This window comes from Lycium barbarum, chromosome 8 (genome assembly GCF_019175385.1).
Source record: "Lycium barbarum isolate Lr01 chromosome 8, ASM1917538v2, whole genome shotgun sequence".
Lineage (NCBI taxonomy): Eukaryota > Viridiplantae > Streptophyta > Magnoliopsida > Solanales > Solanaceae > Lycium > Lycium barbarum.
The window spans coordinates 94968351-94993709 of NC_083344.1; the positions used below are offsets into that span (position 1 = coordinate 94968351).

The window sequence follows — 25359 nt, forward strand, 5'->3', positions numbered from 1 at the left end:
ATGGGCTCACCAGCCCTACAAAACGCCGACAACTAATTCAAAATCTAATCATACGGCTTCCATATAAAAAACTGTAAACAAAAAATGAATTAGTAAACAATAAAAGACAAAAATAGTATTAAAAAAAAAAGATAAATAATGTAAAATCAAAAAAACTTACCATGTCCGCCGTCATACGTTCTAGTTGATTCCTGAACGAAAGAAGTCTGTGGTGCGTATCCACATCTCAGATTACGCCTCCCGTCCATCTCTGCGTGTAGGGCATGCCCTCAGCAATGAAGTCAGGCTGAGGGTGCGCAATTATGGGCTGAAAAGGCCTCATCCTAGACTACACCCATATCTGAAAGGTCATTAAAAAAATATTTTATAAGTCGTCGTTTCAAAAAGTTATATTTAGAGTAAAATTACACACACTTAAATATATTACCTGGAGGAGCGCGTGAAATCCAGAGACATCCTTCTTATCGCCCATAAACGCTCGACATAATGCTCGATACAGGTAAGCCAGAACAGCAGTGCCCCAGCTATAACATCCCAAGTCGCCCAGATCCTCCAGAAATAGCAAATACTTTAAGCTGACATGGGAACCCAATGTGTTCGCAAATAGGATGCCCCAGAATATGATGAGCAAGTACAGACGAGCATGACGATCGACATCCACCTGAGATGTGTCGTCTGTAATAGGATGCTCGATGTCTAAAAGGCACAAGTGAGTACAGAGGGCAAGCATTGACATCCGAGTCTGTCCATGGATCTCACCCTCCTGAGGCACACAATCAGTGAGCCTAGTCAACTCCTCCCGATACGACGGCGGCAGCTGAGGCTCTTCTTTGTATAACGGGCATCCATCTACCTGTAGTCCATACATGACCTCCACATCCTGAAGCGTGATAGTGGCCTCACCAGTGTGGAGATGAAATGTGTGGGTCTCCAGTCGCCATCGCTCAACCATGGCTGTCACAAGAGTTATATCATGTTGTACCCGACCAGTAGCGACGCAATGGTAGGTGCCGCTCCGATAAATTATATCTAAGACTCGAGGATGTTAGGGCCGAGCCCCTAAAAGATTCCACGCATGTTCCACCCTACGGGGACGGAACAATGTACTGGAATCTATCACCTCATCCCATAATAGCTGGGACCTATGAGTAGCCTGTAGATGAAGTACAAGGGCCCCGGATGAAGGCTGGGATCCATGGAGGTGTCGTATCTGTATTAATAATTTTTAATTAATCATTAACATGTAATATTAATTATGTAATCCTTTATAGAAAAATTATACTAACTAACTAATCCTTTAACAGGAAATTATATTAACTATCTAAATTTGTGAATTAATAATTATACTAACTGCAATTAACTAACTAATATTATATTAATGATATTTTTAATCCTAAACTAAGGATGTTCAATCCTAAACTAAGTATTTCTAATTAATAATTGATAATTAATTATTATACTAACTATAATTAACTGGCCAATATTATATTAATGATATTTTTTATCATAAACTAAGGATGTTCAATCCTAAACTAAGGATTAACTATTTGCGAATTAATAATTGATAATTAATTATTATACTAACTACAATTAACTAAATAATATTATATTAATGATATTTTTAATCCTAAACTAAGGATGTTCAATCCTAAACTAAGGATTAGCTATTTCTAATTAATAATTGTTAATTAATTATTATACTAACTACAATTAACTAACTAATATTATATTAATGATATTTTTAATCCTAAACTAATGATGTTTAATCCTAAACTAAGGATGTTCAATTTCTAATTAATAATTGTTAATTAATTATTATACTAACTACAATTAACTAACAAATATAATTAATTAGATAACTAATTAGCACATTAAGTTAGATAACTAATTAGAAAATAAAATTAGATTAACAAATAAAATTAGATAAATAATTAGCACATTAATAATTAACATGGATTAAACAATTTTACAAATAAATAAATTAACAATTAGATATTAACAAATAAAGATATTATTAGGAGATTAGTATATTTTCTTATAATTAAACAATTAACAAATCATTAACAAATAATTAAAAATTAACAAATCATTAACAATTAACTAATGAGATAATTAACAAACAAAAAAGGGCCTGGGTGATAACGTCCAAATCCACTCCTCAAAGAGAAAGTGTACACGATCGTATGCAATATAATTTACCCAACTATGAGTCGGGGTCGATCCCACAGGGAACAATATGCTAGGCGATTAAGAAAGTAAGGAACTTTCACCAACTAAGCTAAAGCCAAACGATAGATAATATTTTGGTTTTTGGAGAAAATTATAACTAATGCGGAAATGTAAACTAACCTAGAAAGCGAGTAAAATGATCAATGGCCACAAGTTTGGATACAAAGGAAATTACACTCAAGTAACGATCCAATGTATTTCACGATTTTACAACTAAGAACGGGTTTATGTAAATAGATAATGATTTCTAAAATCTCATTGAAAGTCTTCCAACCAAATCAATGAATTTCACTCTAAGCTTTTCCAAGCCTTAGAGTGTGATATCAGGCACAATCAATTTAACCTCAAGTAACTATCCTCTTCCGAGCTCAAGTTATTAGATGGGTTTAATGACCCAAATTCTTGTTAATCAATCTTTCCCAACCTAGATTTCCTCTTCCGAGCTCAATCAAAGTAAATGGGTGAGTCCTAGGGTTAGCTAATCCCTTTGGAAACATTCAAGAACGAGATCAATTAAAGAAACAATAACCCACTTCATTAGGAATAAAAATCATTCAATACATAAGCATAACAAGAGTTTCAAACCAAACTTTAATCAAGAATATTTTCATAAACAAGATTCAAGTCATGGAATAGAGAGCTACACACTTAGATAATCAATACAAAACAGAAAATTGAAGAAAGGATTAAGAAATATCTCATTGAAGTGCTTTCAATCTTCTCCTCCAATGGTGTAGAAAAACCCTAGCCTCCAAGCTTGTAAGAAAAATGGCCAAAGATGTTCAAGATATGGCCCCTAGTCTTACTTTTGTAGTTCCCCAATTTTTCCAAGTCCAAAAAATGACAAAATAGGCCCCAGATTTTCGTATTTGCAGTTCTGCCCGTTTTTTGCAAATCTGTCCCGTTTTTGCAAAACTGTCCACTTTTGACAGTTTTGCAAAACTGTGCAGTTTTTGTCCAATTTGGCCTCTTTTTGACTTTATTTTCACTTGGTTTCTTCCGATCACTTCTAAATCACATAAACCTATAAAATGGAAGTAAACGACATTAAATGCACTATTTTCTCAATCAAAACATAGCAAAAGTCTAAGATTAAAGAAGAAATAAATTGGTAAAATATCAACTTATCAAACCCCCCAAACTTAAACTATTGCTTGTCCTCAAGCAAATCAAATTATAATTTCCTTCAAAGGACTCCATTCAAAAGTGCATCAACATCATACCAAGTAAAAGTTGGTCCACTTTAAGCACAAACACATGACTTTGATTGGTACCAACAATTAATCCAAGACATATGATTCACCAACTTCTTCTCAAAAACTCCATTTTCATTTCAAGTGCTCAAACACCAAGTTAATCAAAGTAGCAATCAAGTCATGACACTAAAACTTCAAAATTTGTCTCCTTATCACAAAACAACTTTCTTTTGTTCATTTCTCTTAATTGGAAAATGGAACAAATTCACAACTTAAATTCTCATGTGCCCTCACAATCAAGAGAGAATCCCAAGCTCACAAAATGCAATTAAAAACACAAATGGGATATTAAATGGAAAGAATTAACTCTCTTCTCTCACAAAGATGTTCAAATGCACAAGTAGTACCATAAGCTTGCCCTTCATGTATTTCTCCACTAATGTAGACACACTTGGTTCAAAATCAATTAGGACTTAAAGAGTTGTAATGTAGGCTTTTGGTTAAGGTAGGGCACAATTTGAAAACCCCCCTAAGCACTACAATTTTCAACAATCAAAGCACACTTCCTTTAAAACTTTTCCACCATTTTCTTCATCTTTTCATTTCACCACCTAGTCTTCCCATTATTCACAACTCTTTATTCTTCCTTCATTTTATTTTTCTATTTTTTTTTCACCTTTCAAGCAACTTCCACATCACACTTTACCAACCATCACCCCCAAACTTAGGCTTTTAGCCTATGTTTAAACTTTCAAAACACTTAGGGAGGTAGGATGCCAAAAGATAGGTCAATGAAGAACAAAGGGGTAAAGCTTGTAACATGGTTGCCAAAGAAAAGGTTAAAGGCTCAAAAGGGGTTGACTAGGGGAAATATGCAAGGGTAGGAAATTAAGGTCACAAAAAAAAAAATGATCCAAGGAAGGCCTAATATCATTTTCCAAACCAAGTTAATCTAGGATTTCGCCTTAAAACACATTCCGGGCAAGTTCTGGACCACAAGTTATGCAAAAGAACTCACAAATAAACCTCACCACACATGGCACATGAAAACCTAAGTAAAATATGTATCCAAAACCCAATTGAAATAAATGAACTCAAAAAGTTACTTCTAGTCTAAAGAGACTATTTAGTGAACAAAAGAGCCAAACATTGAGTCTAAAAGTCACAACACGAATCCTTACTTCAATCATTTTCTTTTTCAAAATTCAAGAATTCATATGCCAAGGTTTAAATATGTTGGTACCAAGTAAGCCAAAAGTTAGTCAAGGGGCAAAAAAAAAAACAAAAAAAAAAAAATCACATCCCAACACCATTTTTACTCCTAAACTACCTAACTAAGAACGGAAATAAAATAATTAAAGTGACTAATCCACAAAATGCCAAAAGAATGACATTTTCAAAAATTTGAGCAAGTTCCATTTGTAACAACGTCTATCCACAGCCACACTGACAGTCACAAAACAAGCCCGACAAGGGCACAAATAAAGCATAACCAAAATATAATGTGCTAGCTACCACATGTCACCCCCAACTACAAACATTGCAGTGTCCTCACTGCACATAATCAAAACAAAACATAAAATAGTAAGGAAAAAAATTATTTTTTTTACTCTCTGTCACGACCTGCGACCCGACCTGCGAGTCACAGGTGATGTCACCTAAAAAAAAATCTCTGTCATGACCTGCGACTCGCAGGTTATGACAGCTGAAAAAAAAATAGCAGCATTTACTGGTTTGGAGGCTGTCCGGAAATCCGATATGCTCAAAACAACTCCAAAAGTTCTGAAACTTTGCGGATTAGTCAAAAACCATAAACTAACTTATTCTAAAAAATAAAAATTCAAGAATGATTTAAAACTTTTAAAATGATGGGTTACCTCCCACCAAGCGCTTGATTTAACGTCGCGGCACGACGGTTACCTTTACCACTTTTCTAGCCATTTGGAGCTTATGAATTGGCGCCCCAACTTTGAATCAAGATTCCGGTGATGCTCATGAGGCGGTGGTAGGAAAGCAAAGAGGCCAACTCTCGAGTGTCGCATTTTGCACTTCTTGGCCCGTAAGTGAGGCATGCCATTTTGTCTTCTTGGCATGGCAAACTTCAAAATGAAAATGCTTTCTTCTTCATCTCCAAAATTCTCGATAGGCTCGGTTAGTTCAACTTCCATTTCACTAACCAAGCATAATGTTGAAAAATGGTTGGAATGTGGTCTAAGGCGCTCCATTTTCAAATTCGCTTCATTTTTGACATCCTCACCCAAAAATGAACTAGAGTCTTCAAAAACCATTTCATGAACTTTTTTATGCAACTCTAGTATCATTTCTTCAATTTCGGCATCTTGCATTATTTTTTTGTTGGTCGGTTGGCAATTCATCATTAGCTCTTGAAAATCAATCTTGACCACTTCTTCATTGGAAACTAACTCAAAACTACAATCCGTGGCCCTTTGGTATTGAGCATTACATGCCTCAATCTTTGCATTCAATTCGGCCTTCAATTTTTGGATAGCAATTTCAAGTAGCTCCACTTCTTGACTTTGCTCAACATGCATTTTTATAAATTTTTCCATCATCCGTGAAATGCCTTCACGGTGATCCCCATAGGCTTCAAGTTATTGAGCTTGATTCATTAGCCAATCTTGGCTCACAATTTCCATCTTGTCAAGTTTTTCTTCATTGGGAGAGTCGTCCAACTCTTGTAAAAATCCATCCATGGTGAGATATACCTTTTGGATAGTTTCATCATATCCATGTTGAACTTCTTCCCACAATTTGGTCAAGACTTGCCCATAGTTTTTGTTTCTCCCCATTATGCTTTTCAAAATTTCCTCAACTTCTTCTTTTTGAGAATTGGAGATTTCTTTTTCAAGATTTTGCTCTTCTTCAAGTTGAACCACTTCTTCACTTTCACAACTTTCGTTGTGGACACAAGGATTTTCGGGCTCATCTTTCAAATTTGAAATCTCTTCTTCAACCAATTCATTTTGAGGAGTAGACACTTCCATGACAATTGAGGAATTGGCATCCTCAAATGAATCATTCATCCTTTTCATAGTTTTTCCATTTTCTAAAATGGATTGTTGGACGAGCTTTCGCTCTTCCTCCATTTTAGCTTCTCGATCTAAGTATGTTTGGAGCATTTCCATGATGCCTTCAAATCCGGCACTTTTTCCTTCACTTGCCATGTCATTTTCCCTATCAAACTCAAAAGCACAACTAGCATTTTCGTTAGAACAACTTGGGGGAGGGGAAGCAAAATAATTGGGACAATCACCCCAATGTCCACCTTGACCACCACATATATTACAAATACTCTCATCATAGGATTGAGACGGTGCACACATCTCTCTCCCGGGAGCATATTCACAATCTTGCCAAAAGTGGGGTCCTCCACAATATGGACATGGGTCATCAAAATATACGTAGCAACCATCAAACCCATTTTCATTACAAGATGCCATTGTTTTTTTTATTATTATTTATTTATTTTAGCAAAAGCAAAAACTGGACAGTTTTGCAGAGGCAAAAACTGGACATTTTTGCAGAGGCAAAAACTGGACAGTTTTGCAGAGGCAAAAACTGGACAGTTTTGCAGAAGCAAAAACTGGACAGTTCTGCAAAAACTGAATAGTTTTGCAGAAACAAAAACTGGACAGTTTTACAGTTTTGCAAAAACTGGTCAGTTTTTTTTTTATTTATAAAATAAAGCAAAGAAATTTTGGACCAAAGCAAGTTAGCTTAAATCCCGAACTAATTCAAATACGCCAAATTGTTCCCCGGCAACGACGCCATTTTTTATAACGTCCAGGTCCACTCCTCAAAGAGAAAGTGTACACGGTCGTATGCAATATAATTTACCCAACTATGAGTCGGGGTCGATCCCACAGGGAACAATATGCTAGGCGATTAAGAAAGTAAGGAACTTTCACCAACTAAGCTAAAGTCCAACGATAGATAATATTTTGGTTTTTGGAGAATTTATAACTAATGCGGAAATGTAAACTAACCTAGAAAGCGAGTAAAATGATCAATGGCCATAAGTTTGGATACAAAGGAAATTACACTCAAGTAACGATCCAATGTATTTCACGATTTTACAACTAAGAACGGGTTTATGTAAATAGATAATGATTTCTAAAATCTCATTGAAAGTCTTCCAACCAAACCAATGAATTTCACTCTAAGCTTTTCCAAGCCTTAGAGTGTGATATTAGGCACAATCAATTTAACCTCAAGTAACTATCCTCTTCCGAGCTCAAGTTATTAGATGTGTTTAATGACCCAAATTCTTGTTAATCAATCTTTCCCAACCTAGATTTCCTCTTCCGAGCTCAATCAAAGTAAATGGGTGAGTCCTAGGGTTAGCTAATCCCTTTGGAAACATTCAAGAACGAGATCAATTAAAGAAACAATAACCCACTTCATTAGGAATAAAAATCATTCAATACATAAGCATAACAAGAGTTTCAAACCAAACTTTAATTAAGAATATTTTCATAAACAAGATTCAAGTCATGGAATAGAAAGCTACACACTTAGATAATCAATACAAAACAAGGAATTGAAGAAAGAATTAAGAAATATCTCATTGAAGTGCTTCCAATCTTCTCCTCCAATGGTGTAGAAAAACCCTAGCCTCCAAGCTTGTAAGAAAAATGGCCAAAGATGTTCAAAATATGGCCCCTAGTCTTCCTTTTGTAGTTCCCCAATTTTTCCAAGTCCAAAAAATGACAAAATATGCCCCAGATTTTCGTATTTACAGTTCTGCCCGTTTTTTGCAAATCTGTCCCATATTTGCAAAACTGTCCAGTTTTGACAGTTTTGCAAAACTGTGCAGTTTTTGTCCAATTTGGCCTCTTTTTGACTTTATTTTCACTTGGTTTCTTCCGATCACTTCTAAATCACATAAACCTATAAAATGGAAGTAAACGACATTAAATGCACTATTTTCTCAATCAAAACATAGCAAAAGTATAAGATTAAAGAAGAAATAACTTGGTAAAATACCAATTTATCACTAGGCAGTGCGCGGACAGCCCCTATTGCGCATAAAAAAATTGCGTAATTTTTTTTAGAAATCCGCGACTATTAAACATTAATCATGCTTAGGATAGTAATATATTTAACAATGTAATTAGAAAATTCATAGTAAAATACCTAGATTAAAGGTTGTTTTCAAGTATTTGAAATCGAGTTCTACGGCGCTTTATTTCGAAATCTAAGCTTCTAAACTTGTTTCTTGACTTGAATATACCGAGAATATTGACTTTTGGGTTGAAAAATAACATGAAAACGACACTTTTGGAACGTGGGACCTCGGGTTTTGGGTGTTAATGGCGTAAATAGTTTAAAAATAGTTGGGGGGACCGATGGTGGGGAAGAGACGATCGGCCACTTTATTAAACCCCTAATGCACGCAAAATTAGTGCGCCTAGGACTTAACGGTGACCGTCACAGTTAACTCCTGTTGCGCACTAATTTTGAGCGCAAAAGGCACTTTTATAACTTTTTTGTTGTGGGTTATTTTGGATCAAAATCTCACTTTTGGGATCATTTAAGTTGCGGATTGGAGGAAAGAGTGTTTGATAGGTACAATTCTTAAATAGTTTAGGTGTTTAGTAGGAACAAAATTTTGTTTAAGTGCCTAATAGAAAAGTGGGGCAAGTTTAGGGGGCAGCTCATGTATTTGGCCATAAAATTATGTATCATCGAAATGAATATCATCCCAATTTGTCACCTATTTTTTTCGTCCTAAGTTATGTGATACACTTTTTTTGTGTTCACAAACCAATGATCTATATTTGGTTTTAGAAATATTTTAATTTTCGTATCCATATTTTTCCTTAATGACATACTTTATTGGGGCCTTTATCATCACTTATTTAAATTAATAATTTTGCACCCACGGGTGATACCTAGTGGTTGATAAAATGGGTAAGAATCATAAGGTCTCAGGTTTAAATCCTAGAAAAACGACAAAAACATTATGTGATTTCTTCCCATCTGTCTTAGCCTTGGTGGATAAAGTTACCTGGTGCCTGGCCCGAACACCACGATTATTAAAAAAAAAAAAGGAAAAGGGCCTAAAATACCCTTGAACTATTAGATTTGGTGCAAAAATGTCCTCCATCCACCTTTGGGGCCTAAAATACCCCTGATGTTAATCTTTGGGGCCTAAAATACCCTTATTTTAATGAACCCATTTCATTTATTATGTGGCACCCTTTGATTGGTTATTCGTATAATTAAGTAAATCTAATTAATTCTCAATGCATTTAATCCGATCCACCAACTAAACCTTGACCCGCCCCAAATAAATCCCTAACCAAATTGAAAAACCCTAGCCCATTTCATTACCAAATGAGCCTGGTCTCCTTCTTCCTCTTCTTATTAAGGTTCTTAAAAAATGCTAACTTTTTTCTTGGTGTAATATTGAGAACATAAAATGTGCGTTATATGTGTCACCACGTAGAGGACAAACTAAGTAGAGCCCACCACCAGACTTGGTTCCTTCATGCACCTGAAACCTTTAGGGATCTTGGTTATATAAAAACTAGTGAATTTGTCCGCGCTTCGCGCGATCATGAAAAACAATAATAAGTGTATATATATATATATATATATATATATTATTTGTGTAAATTGATGAAATCAGTAATATAAAGCACTTTCAATGATATGATGACCATTTTCATACTTCGAGCAATATTATATTTTAGAAGTTATTCATGAAAGCATACATACGACTCGACTTTTATAAATTGACTATATTTGTATAGTTGGTATGTATTTTCTTAATCAGTTAACTCTTTGGTTTCTTAAAATGTTGACGTTTGAAGTAAATTTGTATCATTTTTATATAAATAATAATGTGTTTGTCTAATATGTAGTATTTAATATATGCATATCTAAGTCAGATGGCTCGACTTTTATAAATGGACTATATTTGTATAGTTGATAGGTATTTCTTAATCAGTTAAACTCTATGGATGTTGATGTTTAAAGAAAATTTGTATCTTTTTCTATATAAATAATAATGTGCAATATATATTTAATATATGCATATCTAAGTCAAGGTTTTTAAATATTTTCCAATAGTTCCTCCTTACATAAAAAAGAATGTAAAATAAATAAATACAATTTTATATATATCACCCACCTAGCCATTTCTATATAAATCCCATAAGTACCATTGGATTCCATAAAAAGGTTTAGAATTCATATGTGATTACTCTTTTATGAGTGAAAGAACATACTTTTTATTCTTACAATTTACACTTTAAAATAAATCACATAAGTACACAATTTCAATTTCTAAAGTAAATGAAAAAAGAAGAAATAAATAAATCTTTAAATAAAACATAAATAATTCTTCATCATGCATATAAAACAATTTAAGAGCCTGTTTGGATGGGTTTATGCCTATAAGCTGCAAACAGCTTATAAGCTAAAAAAAATAAGTTGGGGTAGTCTAACTTATTTTTTTTGGCTTATAAGTTGTTTTCAGCTTATAAGCTGCTTTAGATAAGCTAAGTCAAATGGGCCCAATTATTTTTTTGAGCTTATTTTAAGCACAAAATGACTTTAAGCTAGCCAGCCAAACACTCAAAAAAGTTGAAAACAGCTTACAAGCAACTTATAAGCCAATCCAAACGGGCTCTAAATTACCTTATTCTTCCTCCCCTATATAGTTTACATTCATCAATTTTCAAGCTCTGTATATTTCTTACTGATTCTACAAACTTAAAAATAACAAACACCATCTTTTTCAATGTTTAAATTTCTTCCTTTTAAAAAATCAATTATAAATTTTGAAACTTGAGAAAACCAGCCATTCACTCACTCTCTCAACATTTGAAAGAGTTTTATTTTTTTTGGAAACTGGCTGAAATGCAACATATTCCCCCTCTTTTTGTTGTCAAAATTCATGAGTATACATTCAGTTCAAACTTCAACACGAGGCATGCACCTGTACCTGTCTAAACAGTAAGATTCCATGCATGAAATGAACTTTTTTTTATCAGTCAATAAAAAAGTTTAAATGTAACAAAATTTGAGAAGCTTCTAGCAAAATATATTTCAGCTAGCAAAATATATTTCAGCACTTTCAATTCTGAAAGAAGATGGCCAACATGAAAAATTAAGATAAAGTTTAGCCCAACAAAGGAGTACGCCGCATGAGTTTTTTTTAATTCTATAAATGTCCAGGATGGTGGAAAGTTTCACTTGAATATAAACTTAACCACCCTATGCATTTCGTTGTTATTTGTTAGTAACAACAATCACAAGTCATTAAAAAATTAAACTAAAGAGGTATTATAGAGAACATACAAAGAATAAATTAAGAAGAAAATAAAACTACAAACACATCATTCTAACAAATTTAACCATAAAAATATACAAGAAAAATATCAAAGTAGATGCTCCAGATTCTACCACACTGCAAGAAATAGTTACATTTTAGGATGGAGCAGAATTTGGATGAAAGAAACCATAGATTTGTGAAATATAAATCCAAGAAAGAAGATAAAGGAGGAAAATGGTAATTAAGAAAATTTAAGTAGTGTCTTTTGGGTTCAAAATTTAAAGCAAATAAAGAAGAAGAAAAACAAATAAAGAAGAGAAAAAGATAACTACAAATGGTATTAAGTGCTACAACTACGTGGGCTCTGTTTAAGAAAATGGATATCATCCTTTATTAGGCTACTTGGGCTTTATTAGGCAAATTAAACGGATGAAACATTTTCTTTCTTTATTACTCCATTTTGTGTCAATTAAATTGAAGGAGAAAAATAAAAAAAAAATAAAAAAGATAAATATGAATGAAGGTCATAGAGAGGTGCTACATCACCTTATCTATACCTAGCTTTATATTATATATAGATACTTATGCCTACATCTTCAATTATCAGCACAATCCTACATCATCTATTATAAAAAAAAACTAACATATTACACTTCTATTATCAAGAACAACAACAACGAAATGACTTTAACACTTCAATTATCAACTTCTTTTATCAATTTTCAATTATCAACTTCTTTTATCAATTTAAAAGAAACCAAAAGTGTTAAAACAGCTGATGATTATCTAGTTTCAAACTTGTATTTCAAATAAGAGACTCAGCACAAGAATGGACCTGGAGGGTCGGGCTTATTAGTTGAATGGGTTCGAGGGTTTCTTTGGATATGAATAAAAGGGGATTTAATTGGGGCGGGTCGGGCTTATTAGTTGGATCATTTTTTTTTCTTTTTTTTTAAGAAACAATAATATTTTTATTGATAAACAGTGCGGGTACAACTCTATTCATTCCCTTGATTCTTCTCTACTAGTTTTTGCCCGTCCTTGTGATATATTTGATCTCCAAAACGTCGGACAGTTTGATAAAGACAATATTTGGACATCAACTAGAGGGGAAGCGATTCTTCACGATCGGAGAACAGGGGAGTCCGCTGGTAGGAATTCTTCAGTGTGTATTACCATTTTTTCACCGAGGGGTATGGCTCAAAGACCACTTCTCTCACGAGGTATGGAGCAACTGAGCTCCTTGTCCTCCCCTTGTCGTCAACAACATTTTATATGGTAATGAATCAGTTAGGACAACATTTCCTTCCCTGTACACATGAGAAAATCGAATTTCTTTATCCCTCAACAATGTAATAATTTTCCTGACTATTGTATCAACAACCCAGGGTGCAGACACCTCTTGTATCATGATAAGTCTAGTAATGGTTGAATCAGTCTCAATCACCATATTTGTGAAGCCTTTATGCACGGCTATCACTCCTACAGGATCGGGAGACTTTTTTTACATATTACGAGAATGTCGTTGAAGTAGGAACTCGAAACCAAGAACGCTTCATTAAGAAAGAGATATTTCTATTGATAGGAACGTCCTAATCCTAAATAAATACCACGTGAAGCGCGTGATCACCCAGATTCCTCGTCCTCCCTTCCTACGGGTTCCCCCACCGAGTGGATTGAATAACTGTTTTTTTAGTGCCATACCACGAAACAAGCAAAGATCTAAGGCTTTCTTTGCTCTGCCTCTGGGCCGCAACCCCAGGGAAACTCCGAATACAGGCCTAGATCGTTTGTACAGACAGACTTTAGAACACTATCGGCACAAAACCTTAAAAGTCCGATTCTCCAAATTTTGTTTTCCTAATGACATAAGAAAATACAACTTCGACCGCTCTTAGTTCTTGGACCGAATGGAAAAAGAAGTTCTTCCTCAAGACCAACCCGAAGTGCCTGCAAGGTTACTTTAGATAGGGGTATTTTCTAATTGAAAGAATTTTCTATTGAATGGAAGATGATTTTACATCAGTACTTGTTATGGAAGACTCAGGCACACTTCCCTATACTTCTTCTAAGTGACATCAAAATACTCTTTCAGCCGATTCGAAAGCAACAATAGATGAGATTCTAGGGATTTATGGAATTTTCGAGATGTAGTTGGATCGGGTTAAATGGGGGGATCAATTAGTTTAAGTTAATTATATTGTTAACCAATGAGAGGCTGCCACACAATAAATGAAATTGTTAATTGGATTTTGAAATGAGACCATTTAAAATAAGGGTATTTTAGGCCCCAAATGTTAACATCGAGGATATTTTAGGCTCCAAAGATGGATGAAGGGCATTTGTGCACCAAATCTAATAGTTCAAAGATGTTTTAGGCCCCTTTTCCGTAAAAAAAAAATTGTAATATATATATATATATATATATATTTATCAAAAGTCTCTTTTAATTTCTTAAATTTAGTAGTATCTAGTAAAAATCTTCATCTAAAAATTAAAATGGGAAGGAGGAAGTTGTACTATAATCATATAGACCTTGATATCTTTGGTAGGACATATTCACCACATAATTTCCTGCAACGACCCTGTAGACAGGTAATCCCTGCCTACTCCCTCTCGGTCAAAATTTGAATTGGATTGCCTGCATCTCTCATATAACACCACCCCCCCCCCCCCCCCCCGCTTTATTTTTTGTTTTCTTGTTTCTTTTCCCTCTCAAAAAATAATCACCATTTTCAGTTTCTGGTTCTTGAAAACAGGACCCCCACTTTTCTTTTTTTCTGGGTTTTCTTCTCTTCTCTTCTTTCCCATTCTTTCTTATTTTTTGGGGTAAAAATATGGGGAGTTGTTTGAGTAAGAAAAGCACTTGTTCTTCTTCTCTAGCACTTGCAAACACAAATCAAGAAACCGAACCAAATACCCTAGTGGTAGAAAAGAAGAAAGTAGAGGGACATATAGTGAGAAGAGAAATCTTTGTTATCAAACACAGGATAAGTCATGAAGAGTCTAATAAAGAAGAAAATGATAATTTCAAGAAAGCAAATGAATCAATACAACCATTGAGGAGGGCTACAAGTTGTACAAAAGAAGAAGTTGATGCTATTTTGATACAATGTGGGAGGGTCAGCAGGAGTTCATCCCGGAAAAATGGTACTCTCTAGTTTCGATTTATTTGTCTTAATTTTCATTTTAGTCCGTTTAAAACACAGAATGTCTCCCTCCCTTTTTGTTCAACTTTGATGAGATATGATTAAGACCGTAAGATTGGGTATTTTAGTACATTCTACTATCTTTAGGACCTGTTTGGCCATGAGAATTTATTACTTTTTTCCTAAATTGTTTTATATTTTATTTGAAAATCAGAGTTTGGTTATGAAAATTATATTTGGAATTTGGAAAACAGCTAAAACCCTCAGTACATTCAAACAACACAACTCCAACTTCAAGATTCCAAATAAAGTGAAAAATATTTGATTTTCATGGCCAAACGCCTGCTTAGTTTAAGACTACAAGATTCAAAAGTTTCCTTACTTTTTTAAATTTCATGTTAAGTCAAAACCAGATAAACAAATTAAAAAGGAGTGAATATTTCTTTTGCAGGTTTTGGTGAATCTTCTGAGAATACCAATACAAGTACTAGAAATTACTCTATTTCCAAGAGAAGTTATGATTTTGACAATGAAAACAGAAGTGATATTGGGAGCAGAAGGGTAAGCAGATCTCCTGTTAGAAGATCCGAATCACCAACTACTATTCAAAGGATTCAAGTGAAGAGAAATGTAGGTGTTGCATCTCCTCGTGCTCGATCCCGGTCTCCAGCAAAGATGAATTCAAAGGCAACAAATGAGAACATGAATTCCCAACAGCAGCCTTTGTTCCTTAGCCGTAGCAATTCCAGGAAAAGAGAAAATTCTCCTTTCAGAAGAAAACCTGGAAGTGAAATTGATACCCCTGTAGACACTGGACCAATTCCCTTGTATACACAGGTTGGATTTTCTTATCCAAAGCAACTCCAGGGACATAATATTTTTTTTGGGATATTTTCATTTTTGGCCCGTCCGGCCAAAATTAAGTATGAGGGCTAGCCAAAGTATGCAAAAGTTATATACTGATTGTTTATATTATATGTATATTGTATGTATATTTATACTTAATATACAAAACCTATATATTTGATTGCTATTTTGTAAATTGGATCACTGAAAGGCATAGGACTGGAATTATCTCTATTCATGGGTTTTCTAAATGATTGTATGTACTATATCTATGATTGATTTCATGCTTTTGGTATTAGTCTATGTTTGGCATTTATTTGACACAAATATGGTATGGTTCAAATGCAGAAACTGAATGCAGAAAACATAAACAATAGCAAAGTTCTGCAAGGAACTGAGGAAAAACTTGGCATCAGCAAAGCAGCTATAGATTACGGTCTTACGAATGTTTATGGCAAAGTCAAGGAGCAGCAGAAGCAGCAGCTGGCACAGGAGGTTAAAACATTGAGAACAGTTTCAGAATTCGAAAGCCTAATGCCCGAGGGAATAACAAGAAGAAGCAGGTCACCGAGTCTATCACGAGACCTAGACATTAATGATCTTAGAGTTGAGTCAAATCCTCCTACTCAATCATATACCGAGTTATTGCTTGAGGACATCCAAAACTTTCATCAAAAGAGCAGCAGCAACTCTTCATTTTCACTTCCACCTTGTGTAACAAAAGCTTGCTCAATACTGGAGGCAGTTGCTGACTTTAACTCAAGCACTAGTTCCAATCCATCCAGTGCTTTCTCTGAAGACAGAAGAAGAAACCCCACGGTTGAGCGATTAAACAAGAAGACCGCCGCTTCTTTAGGAACCAATCCTCCTAGTATACAGAAGTATGCAACCTTCGGAAGGGGAACTGATGGAGATGTTTATAAGGAAGAGCTAGAATCCTCAGAAAGCAACAGTTTTGTTGGTTATCAGCGATGTAGTTTTTCCCCTTCCTCACGAGAACCAAACTCAGCTGATTCAACCGATTCTTGGGCTCCTTCAAAATCTTACAGTAGGCTTTATATGAATCCACTAGCCTTTCAAAAGTGTACAGTATCTGATCATGCCCCTGATATGGATGAAGGTAAAGAAGAGTGACTGCAAATAAGAGGGATTTTAACTACCAGCAGCATGGTAGAGTTCACAACAGTGGTGAACTTAGAGAGACTTATTAAGATATATGCAGTTTGTTCAAGGATTGATATGTAGCTGTTTGTGGTTGCACACTTTGCAACCTTTCCATTTCAGTGTTTATAGAATCATTTACTTGAAGTTGCTGTGTTGCAGATATTCTTCAAAGTTCTATGACAGACATATGGGGGCTGATAATGGAGTTTCACATTTATACAGATTTCAAACTTGATAATAAGTTATTGGAATAGGCACAAATACATATGTTAAGCTTGATGCTGTGGTAGCATGAGAATTCTGTACACAACTCTAACAGTTACATAGCTATTATTCCTGGACATTTTATCCAAGAAAAGTTTCTCTACACCTAATGTGATAATACATCATCTCGAAAACTTGGGTTGGGAAACCATCTCCAAGCAAGTTCCGGCTTGTATATTAACCTGTGCGTCTCCTCTTGTAGGGTCTTAATATAATCTTGACAATTTTTTCTATACAGTGTATTTCTCTTGTGCAAAATGGAGTAATTAATCCGTTGAGCTTTCTTCTCTCTCCAGACACAAGGAGTATCAGTTGATTGCCAACTATATCATTTGGCATCACTTTTGTAATTAACCATGTAAATTGCAGCCACTGTGACGAATGCTCCAACAAGTTGCACGGGTGTGAAGGTCTCATCTAGATATAGGAACCTGTATTGGAGTTGAATAACTTAGGCAGATCCAAAAGGGCAGAATGTAGAGACCAAAAAGCGAAGATAGAAACCAAATCAAATATGAACTGCTTTGAACAGTAGTCCTAAATATTTCTTCTTAGAAGCAGTTGCACGTGATGATCAATTGATATAACTTTCATCAGTTCGTTTAGGAGTTAAGCTTCTGATAGGAATCTTACCCAAAAACCGATGCAAACATTGGAGTTAAAAAGGTGAGGGAGCTGAGCTTTGTCAGGCTACCTGCAATGCTTAGTCTAGTCAAAATTGGTTGTAACTGACCAATAATACAAGGCATAATGTATAGTTTAACAATCAGGGACCTGCATCTAACCTCTTGTTGCATTGTAGAAGTATACACCATAGCTTATGGCACTTCCAAAGATTGAAGTATACAGCAAAGCCAACAAGTCATTCGTTGTTAGTTCCTTAAAACTCCCACTAATGACAGGTTCATGATTGAGAATGGAGATAGCCACCAGCGGAAGTCCCCCAATAACCATGTGCTGTAAATTGAAGTATCCAAAGTTAGCACTGCAGTTTGAGCATCAAAATTATAGTGTATTTCAACTCAGCAGTAAAGTAATATGACTCACCCATCCAGTAGCCATGACTGGGTCCGAGTATTTAGAAACCCAGCGGACCATTACTGTGCCGACAGCCATGCTTTGTGCTGCAAGAAACATCCACCACTCTCCACTTCCCCAAAGTGTGAAGTTGCTATTATCAACAGAGAGAGCGGGTACCTGTACAATTAACTCAGTTATTTGAAAGCTGTATTAGTTAATGATCAGAGGGTAATATTCCACCTATTCCATTTTATATGACGTTCTTCCCTTTTTAGTCTGTTCAAAAAAGAATAACACCTCTATATTTGGAAACTTCAGTTTTAAACATCCCATTTTACTCTAATTGGTATGCCTTATAAAATAGAAATGTCATGACATGTTTAAAACTTCTAATGATACTTTTGCTATGTGCCAAAAGTCTTTCTTTCTGTCTTAAACCTCGTGCCCTATCAAACATCGCCATATAAAAGGAAATGGATGGAGCAAGATTTATGACCATCAAAGGGTTCTCTTAAATTAGATATTTGGATTCTCTCCTTTCTATTTGTTTTATTTTGGGCAGGGCTAGAGGAATAATTGGAAAATATCTTCAGTTAAGGAGTGTACTACTTTCAACAGGTTAAAAGCTAGTAAACACAGAAATAACAAAAAGAATCATCTTCATCCTCTTTTAAGGGAGAATGGGATCTACGTGTACACAAGTGTAAGCACATGAAAAATGAACTGCACTGCACTGCAAAAGTCGTGTAAACATGCATAAAAATGTATATATAGCAATACACATAGAGACAGAAGCAGACCCAGGTTAACATATGAGGGCGCCTAGGCACCCGTAGATTTTTGATGAAACTATGCATATATACACATAATTCTTAAAAATCATTTATCTAAGTGAAGGTGGCACCCGCAATCAGATAGCAGCGACAGGTGAGCTGGTTTACCGCCGCCTCCCAAGGCCTTCATGCACTTGCAGCTCAAGATCGAATCTCCGTCTATAGCAAAATTTTGTGATTCTTTCACTTTGAGATGGGCCTCCACGAGTAGTCAATGATCTTCTTCCCCCTTTTTTTTTTTTCTTCTTGTTGATAGCCTTTATTAGTTTTTTAACTCTCGAGTAATTCTAGTTGGTGTTGCTTCACTTCGATGTGTTATGGGACAATGACATAGTAGAGCTTTCTCCTCCAATTCCTCTTCTAAAGGTTAATTTTATTTTATTTTTGGTTTTTTCTTCTTCTTTTTTTTTTTTTTTTTTTAGTTCATCTAAAGGTTAAATTTAGCCATTCACAGTTGGATCTTACTAATTCAGTAATTCTTACAGATTTCTTATCACTAATTCACTATAGGTCAATATGCCTTTGCTCAGTTAAATTGATATCTTGAATAATGAATATATATGTTGTTGTATACTGATATAAGCAATCTCTTCTTTAAATACATTGACTGATTGCTTTTGACTTTACTAGTTCATTGATTTAATAATTACTTCAAGATGTGCTAAGAATTTATTGTTTAGTCATTATTAGTACTCTTTATTCATTGATTGGCTAGTAACTTTGCAACATCTTCACATAAGATTATCATAAGTATTCGAAACAAAACACAAAAAACAGGTATTTTGTTCTAAAGCTAAATTTACTTTTCTTTCTAAAGAATAATATTGAAACATGCCTTGCTTTGTTGTCATGATTGATGAAATTTATGAAATGATATACAGGTTGTTGCTTTAATTGATTTGTGTATCTATAAAGACATTTAGCAGTTGAACTTGAACAGCTGAAAATGTAAAACCATTTTGATAAGGTTGAAATTGAGACAGTACACCAAAAACTGTTGGAGAAAAGCTGGAATTATTTTCTTTACATCTTTTGCAGCATCAAAATGAAAAATATGTGAAACAATGGCTAAAGTATGCTATTTGATCTACCTCCAAAAAAAAAAAAAAAAAAAAAAAATTATGCTATTCAATCTATTTTCTGAAAAAAGAAAATGAAAAAGAAAAAAAATAATCTATTTTCTGCTATTTGAGAAGCATGTATCTTATCTGTAATTAGTTCTTTGAAAGGGGTATGCTTTCCCCTTTTGAAAAAACAAGATGTGTTAAAACTGTGCATGTTTACATTTATGTTGTCAAAGATAGGTTGAAAAGTTAATAAATCGAACAGAAAACACGAGATCATGTGAGCCCACTTAATGCGCCGGTCTAGTTAGACTTATGTAAAACTAGGGGCTTAACATGCCACGAGTTCAATTTTATTCTCTAACCAAATGGCTTTCACATACTCCCCCTATCCTTCCTCTTTCACCTCAACTAAACAGATGTCCGTCTACCTGGTCTCCTGTTTACCATGAATTCCAACAGAATCATGTATTTGGTAAAATCTCTGCTTAGAATTTTAAATTTCTGATACCTAAAATTTGTCTCTGGTATCATATTCACCACCACCGATTTTTGACATATTAAAGGAACAAACACATGCCAAAGGAGGACTAATTAGTATTCTGTTTATCATCCACAGCCTCCAGAGGAAGGGCAAGGCTGACCCTAGCCATTTGAAATTATGGGAAATAAGTAGAGAAATTGGTTATTTCCTGTCAACATTACCTCAAGGAGTAAAAGTCCTATCACCCCGAGCACAAGACCTGCAGCTCCAACAGAAACTATGGACTCACCAAATAACAAAGCTGCGAGCACAGCCACTGTCAAAGGCTGTGAATCTATTATCACCTGAAATCGCAATAAAATCTTGTCAAAATTAAGTCCACTAATCATTTGAATATTATCAATTACTTTATTTTCGTTTAGCTGCACCGATTAGTTTAAGAAAATTGTTACTTGATCCTTCACTTACTCTAGACTCTATGTAACTACTCCGTTACTTATACCACTAATGCTAAGAGTCCCTAATTAGACATTATTGAATTTAGAAATATCACTCAGATGTTAAAAAAATACATAGTGAGCAATGTTCATGTTAACTCAATGCAGAATTGGAGTGGATATCCTATATCATCTATCGAACCCATCAGTAAGAAAAGCTCCATTTTAAAAGGTTGAATTCTGAAGATTCGGAATTCTATACAGCAGAAACGGTATACAATAGAAGATCTACCTGCTATGGTGCTAAAATGCAGGTTACATTCTGTACAGTTCAATCATTTCAAACTGCTCAAGAAATGATTTTGTTTTTCTTCATAATATTAATTACAACTCACAAGCAAAAAAATTTAACACTGCTAAATTCAATATCAGCATAATACAACAATTTGCAAATGAGAAAGTAAAATTCATCTTACACTGCCTAAGCCAGCAGATGTCTTCTGAAGTCCTTCTGCAAGAAATCCCTGTCCACCATATATATCTAATGAGAAAGATTGTTGGCCCAATGATAAGAATTTTGTACCTAACTAAAAACTTAACCCAACCGACATATAAAAGGTAGCAATCAAGAGCCGACAGTCTGATTCCATAATAGCGAGTTAAACCAACAGAAAAAGTAACCCTCATTTTTTGAAGACTAACTATTCATTGTAGTGCTAGTCATTGTTGTAACAAAGGCGGATCAAGGAATTGAAGTTTATGGGTTCCTACCGTAATCTCAAATCCGTACCTAAAGATTTGATCCACCCCATGTAACAACCTTAGGAGAACCACACACCCCAAAAGCTAGCTGTTAAGGTGGGAGAGCCCAAGGCTACTTAAACCCCACATCAGCGCACAGTAGTACCGATGTAGGACATAACGCCCCATACCACTATTAAGTTTATATGGTGTTTTTGCAAAAAGAGTTTATATGGTGTTTGTTATCAGGCTTATTCTGTAACCACCTAAATCAATCAATTATTCAACTAGGATAAAGTCACAAACTTCATGGGTTCGGCCATATTAAAGCTTTATATATCCATTTCTCTATCCGGACCGATTTCATTTCATTAACAACAACAACATACCCAATGTAATCCCACAAGGTGGGGTCTGGGGAGGATAGAGTGTACGTAGACCTTACCCCTACCTCGTGCAGGTAGAGGGGCTGTTTCCGAAAGACCCTCCGCTCAAGTCAGTTCAAAAAAGATAAAATACAGCAGTAAAGCAGACATAGCACATAATAGAGAAATCATTACATAGCATACAAAAGTGGAAGATAAGCGACGCAAAGAAACAACAAGTAGTAACAGAAAATCAAAGGACAAGGAACTACGAGACTAGTACTAATGCTACTAGCATGCAAGGGCCTATTTCATTCCAATACTGACAAATAACTCTTATAATTCAGTATATGATTAATCACCTATCTTAGCTAAAACAACTATTGATCAAATAGTGCAAGAAAGTCAGATACCTGAAAACAAGTAGCATCAACAAGAGCAAAGAGTGTAATAGACAACCAAGCAATGAATCCATTAGGCAAATTCCTACCCTTTGAAGCAGCAAAACCAACCAACATTAAACCAGCAGGAATCAACCTAAATGATGAAACAAAAAAAGGTCCAGTCTTTGGTAAAACTTCCTTCATTGCTACCATAGCTGTACCCCAAAAGAAGAAAGGTGAAATTAACAAACCCCATTCCAATATTGTCTCAAACAACAACACCCCTTCATCTCCTTCCACATTTTTAAACATAAAGTTTGAGTCTTTGGATAATTCCTCAGAAGGGTTTACTACACACTCCACATCTAATCCAGTTCCTACACAGTCCACTTCTTTTGATGATGATTGTTTATCTTCAATCTTGGATTCAGTGGACTTTGTTTTTGAGAAAGAAATGAACTTTTTTGTGTGGAAATTAAGATAAAGATGATTCTTGGATAATTGTGGAGACTTATTATCATGTTTGTGGTTAATTGAGTAGTGATGGAATAAAGTGGGAGTTTTGCAAAGGGAATTAAGGTGGATAGTAGTGAGTGATGAACAGCAGAGAGGACTGGAAGAAGGAAAAAATGGAGACCATGCCATTTTTCTTCTTCCTTTCTCTCTCTCTTTTTTTTTTTTTTTTTTTCAAATTAGATTTTCAACTTTTCTGCTTTTATAGTTTCCCAACAATGATGGAAAAATCAAAAGGAATAAAAGATCAAGAATCTGAAGGTGTGGATTTGAGAAAAAGAAGAGAGCTCATTTGCACTTATGCCCTATTTTGTGCTAGTCTATAATTTTTATCCCTCGTAACCAGTGTTTTAAAAGGCGGGGGCGTAAGGCGAGGCGTTTTATATCTGCCTCAGCGAGGCGTAAGCCCCGAGGCACGAGGCGTAAGCCTCATGGGACTTTAATTTTTAGTATTTTATAAAATGATATAATTATAATAAATACTTTTAAATTGGTTAAATAACGTAAAAAATTGAAGAAAACAATAAATAAGTGATATATATATATATATATATATACACATATACATACTCCACCCCCACAAAAAAAATAATTAGAACAATCTATTATATGTACTTACAAGTATAAGTGACTGCTCGTTACTTTTTTGAGATAGTAGAAGACAAGTTAAATAATTGGAAAAGAACATATATTAGGCATTCTAGCAATAAAAAAAGGTCTTGACTTTTAAATTTAATGTTTCAGTTCCTTTTTAAAATATTTGAGTAATTACATGTTGACTTTTGAAAATTTGGGCATTATACTAAGGACTTATTTAACAAATTTCGTTTTAGTTTGAAGAAGTTTTCTGAGCTTACGCCCCAACAAAAAAAAAACTCGCCCCAAACGCCTAGGCTTACGCCCCAACAAAAAAAAAACTCGCCCCAAACGCCTGGGCGTACGCCCCAAATTGCTGGGCGTACGCCTTTGGGGACTTGCGCCCCGACCCATCGCCCCGAGGCATTTTTGGTACGCCTCGCCTCGGGGCTCGCCCCGAGGCTCGCCTCAAAAACGCCTTTTAAAACACTGCTCGTAACAAATATGTCATTGGTCTTAATTTATGTTGCCTTTCAGATTTCGAAATTCAAATAAATCTATGTTTAATCGTAATCTTTTTATATATATTTTAAATATTTTGGTTTACCAATTATTGTGAGTTATAGTAGTTTGTGCATAGTTTTCAAATATGTAAATCTTATTTTAAAAAATCTTAAAGATTACATGTCCGTATTCACTGTAAAAATCAAAATGTTTGACTTTTTTGAAATTCAAACTGTGCCACATAAATTGGAACAGAAAGTATAACTTTTTTACGGGCATAAGTTTATATTTTTGTATCATAATATCTCATAAGTTGTATCCCGCATGACTAAAAAACTTATGTCTCACTAAGCATAAGTTCGATTGTTAAAGAACAAAACTTAAATATCAGCTCATACGAAGGTCAAAAGTTAAAGACCAGCTCATTTGAAGGGAAATTCGTGCAATTTCTTCAAAGAAGAGAGGGCTGAAATTATGGTCCACCAAGGAGCAGGTGCACTTTGTGATGGGCCTGTCTCATCTAGTTTAAAAGGCCCAATTAGATGTCCCAAACTCATAGATGACAGGTGACAGGAGTAGAGCAGTTTGAAGGATTAAGCTCAGGTCCATTGAAGATGAATTTCTCTATTTTCAGGATTTGAAACTTAATCTATCTAGTGTTGCATTAAAAATCATTTAGACAACGTAAAAACAAAGTTGCATTACTATTGCTCTTAGTTATAATAATCAAAGCTTGTTGTACTCAACAAACAGAGGGAATAAAGAATGCTCTAAGGGGTCGTTTGGTAAAGTGTATTAGGTAGAATCAGAGGCGGATCCTAAATTATAATTTAACGGGTTCGATGATTTTGATTATTGAATCCATCATCTTATTTGAGTTATGAGTTCATAGGTCAATATTTTCAACAATTTCAATGTATTTTACATCAAAAAAAAAAAAAATCATGTTTTGCTAAAAGTTATGGGTTCATTTGAACCCATAACTATTATACTAGATACACCCCCCGGGTAGAATACTATTGGTATAAAATTTTAGTATTACAAACCTTGTTAATACCGGTATAAAAGAATGCTCCAAGAAATAAAGAAGATTTTATTTTTTAACCTTGTGGTTTTAAACTATATATGCATAATATACCAAAATATCCTTTAAATCTTATGATCTTAAAATATATCATTTAAATTATTAAAATTAAAGAGTTAATAAATATAGAAAATGACATTTTTCTAAAAGACTAAAAAAGAAAAAAGAGAAAAGAAAACACATAACATTGAAACAAAGGGAG

General features: G+C 34.6%; 3 protein-coding genes across 3 annotated transcripts; 1 reads left to right on the plus strand and 2 right to left on the minus strand.

The window, feature by feature from the left end:
- Positions 1–226: 226 nt before the first annotated feature.
- Positions 227–952, minus strand: LOC132607971 (protein MAIN-LIKE 2-like). The gene is made up of 2 exons (XM_060322052.1): positions 428–952; positions 227–328 (listed from the first exon to the last, which is right to left on the minus strand). The coding sequence occupies exons 1-2, from the start codon at positions 950–952 to the stop codon at positions 227–229; spliced, it is 627 nt and encodes a 208-aa protein (XP_060178035.1).
- Positions 953–14418: 13466 nt separating this feature from the next.
- Positions 14419–17110, plus strand: LOC132606337 (uncharacterized protein At1g65710-like). The gene is made up of 3 exons (XM_060319793.1): positions 14419–14880; positions 15331–15716; positions 16074–17110. The coding sequence occupies exons 1-3, from the start codon at positions 14568–14570 to the stop codon at positions 16857–16859; spliced, it is 1485 nt and encodes a 494-aa protein (XP_060175776.1). The 5' UTR covers positions 14419–14567; the 3' UTR covers positions 16860–17110.
- LOC132606338 (WAT1-related protein At3g02690, chloroplastic) lies at positions 17078–23266 on the minus strand. Its single transcript, XM_060319794.1, has 7 exons — positions 22511–23266; positions 21468–21515; positions 20776–20898; positions 18201–18350; positions 17939–18110; positions 17787–17847; positions 17078–17584 (listed from the first exon to the last, which is right to left on the minus strand). The coding sequence occupies exons 1-7, from the start codon at positions 23123–23125 to the stop codon at positions 17482–17484; spliced, it is 1272 nt and encodes a 423-aa protein (XP_060175777.1). The 5' UTR covers positions 23126–23266; the 3' UTR covers positions 17078–17481.
- Positions 23267–25359: the final 2093 nt, after the last annotated feature.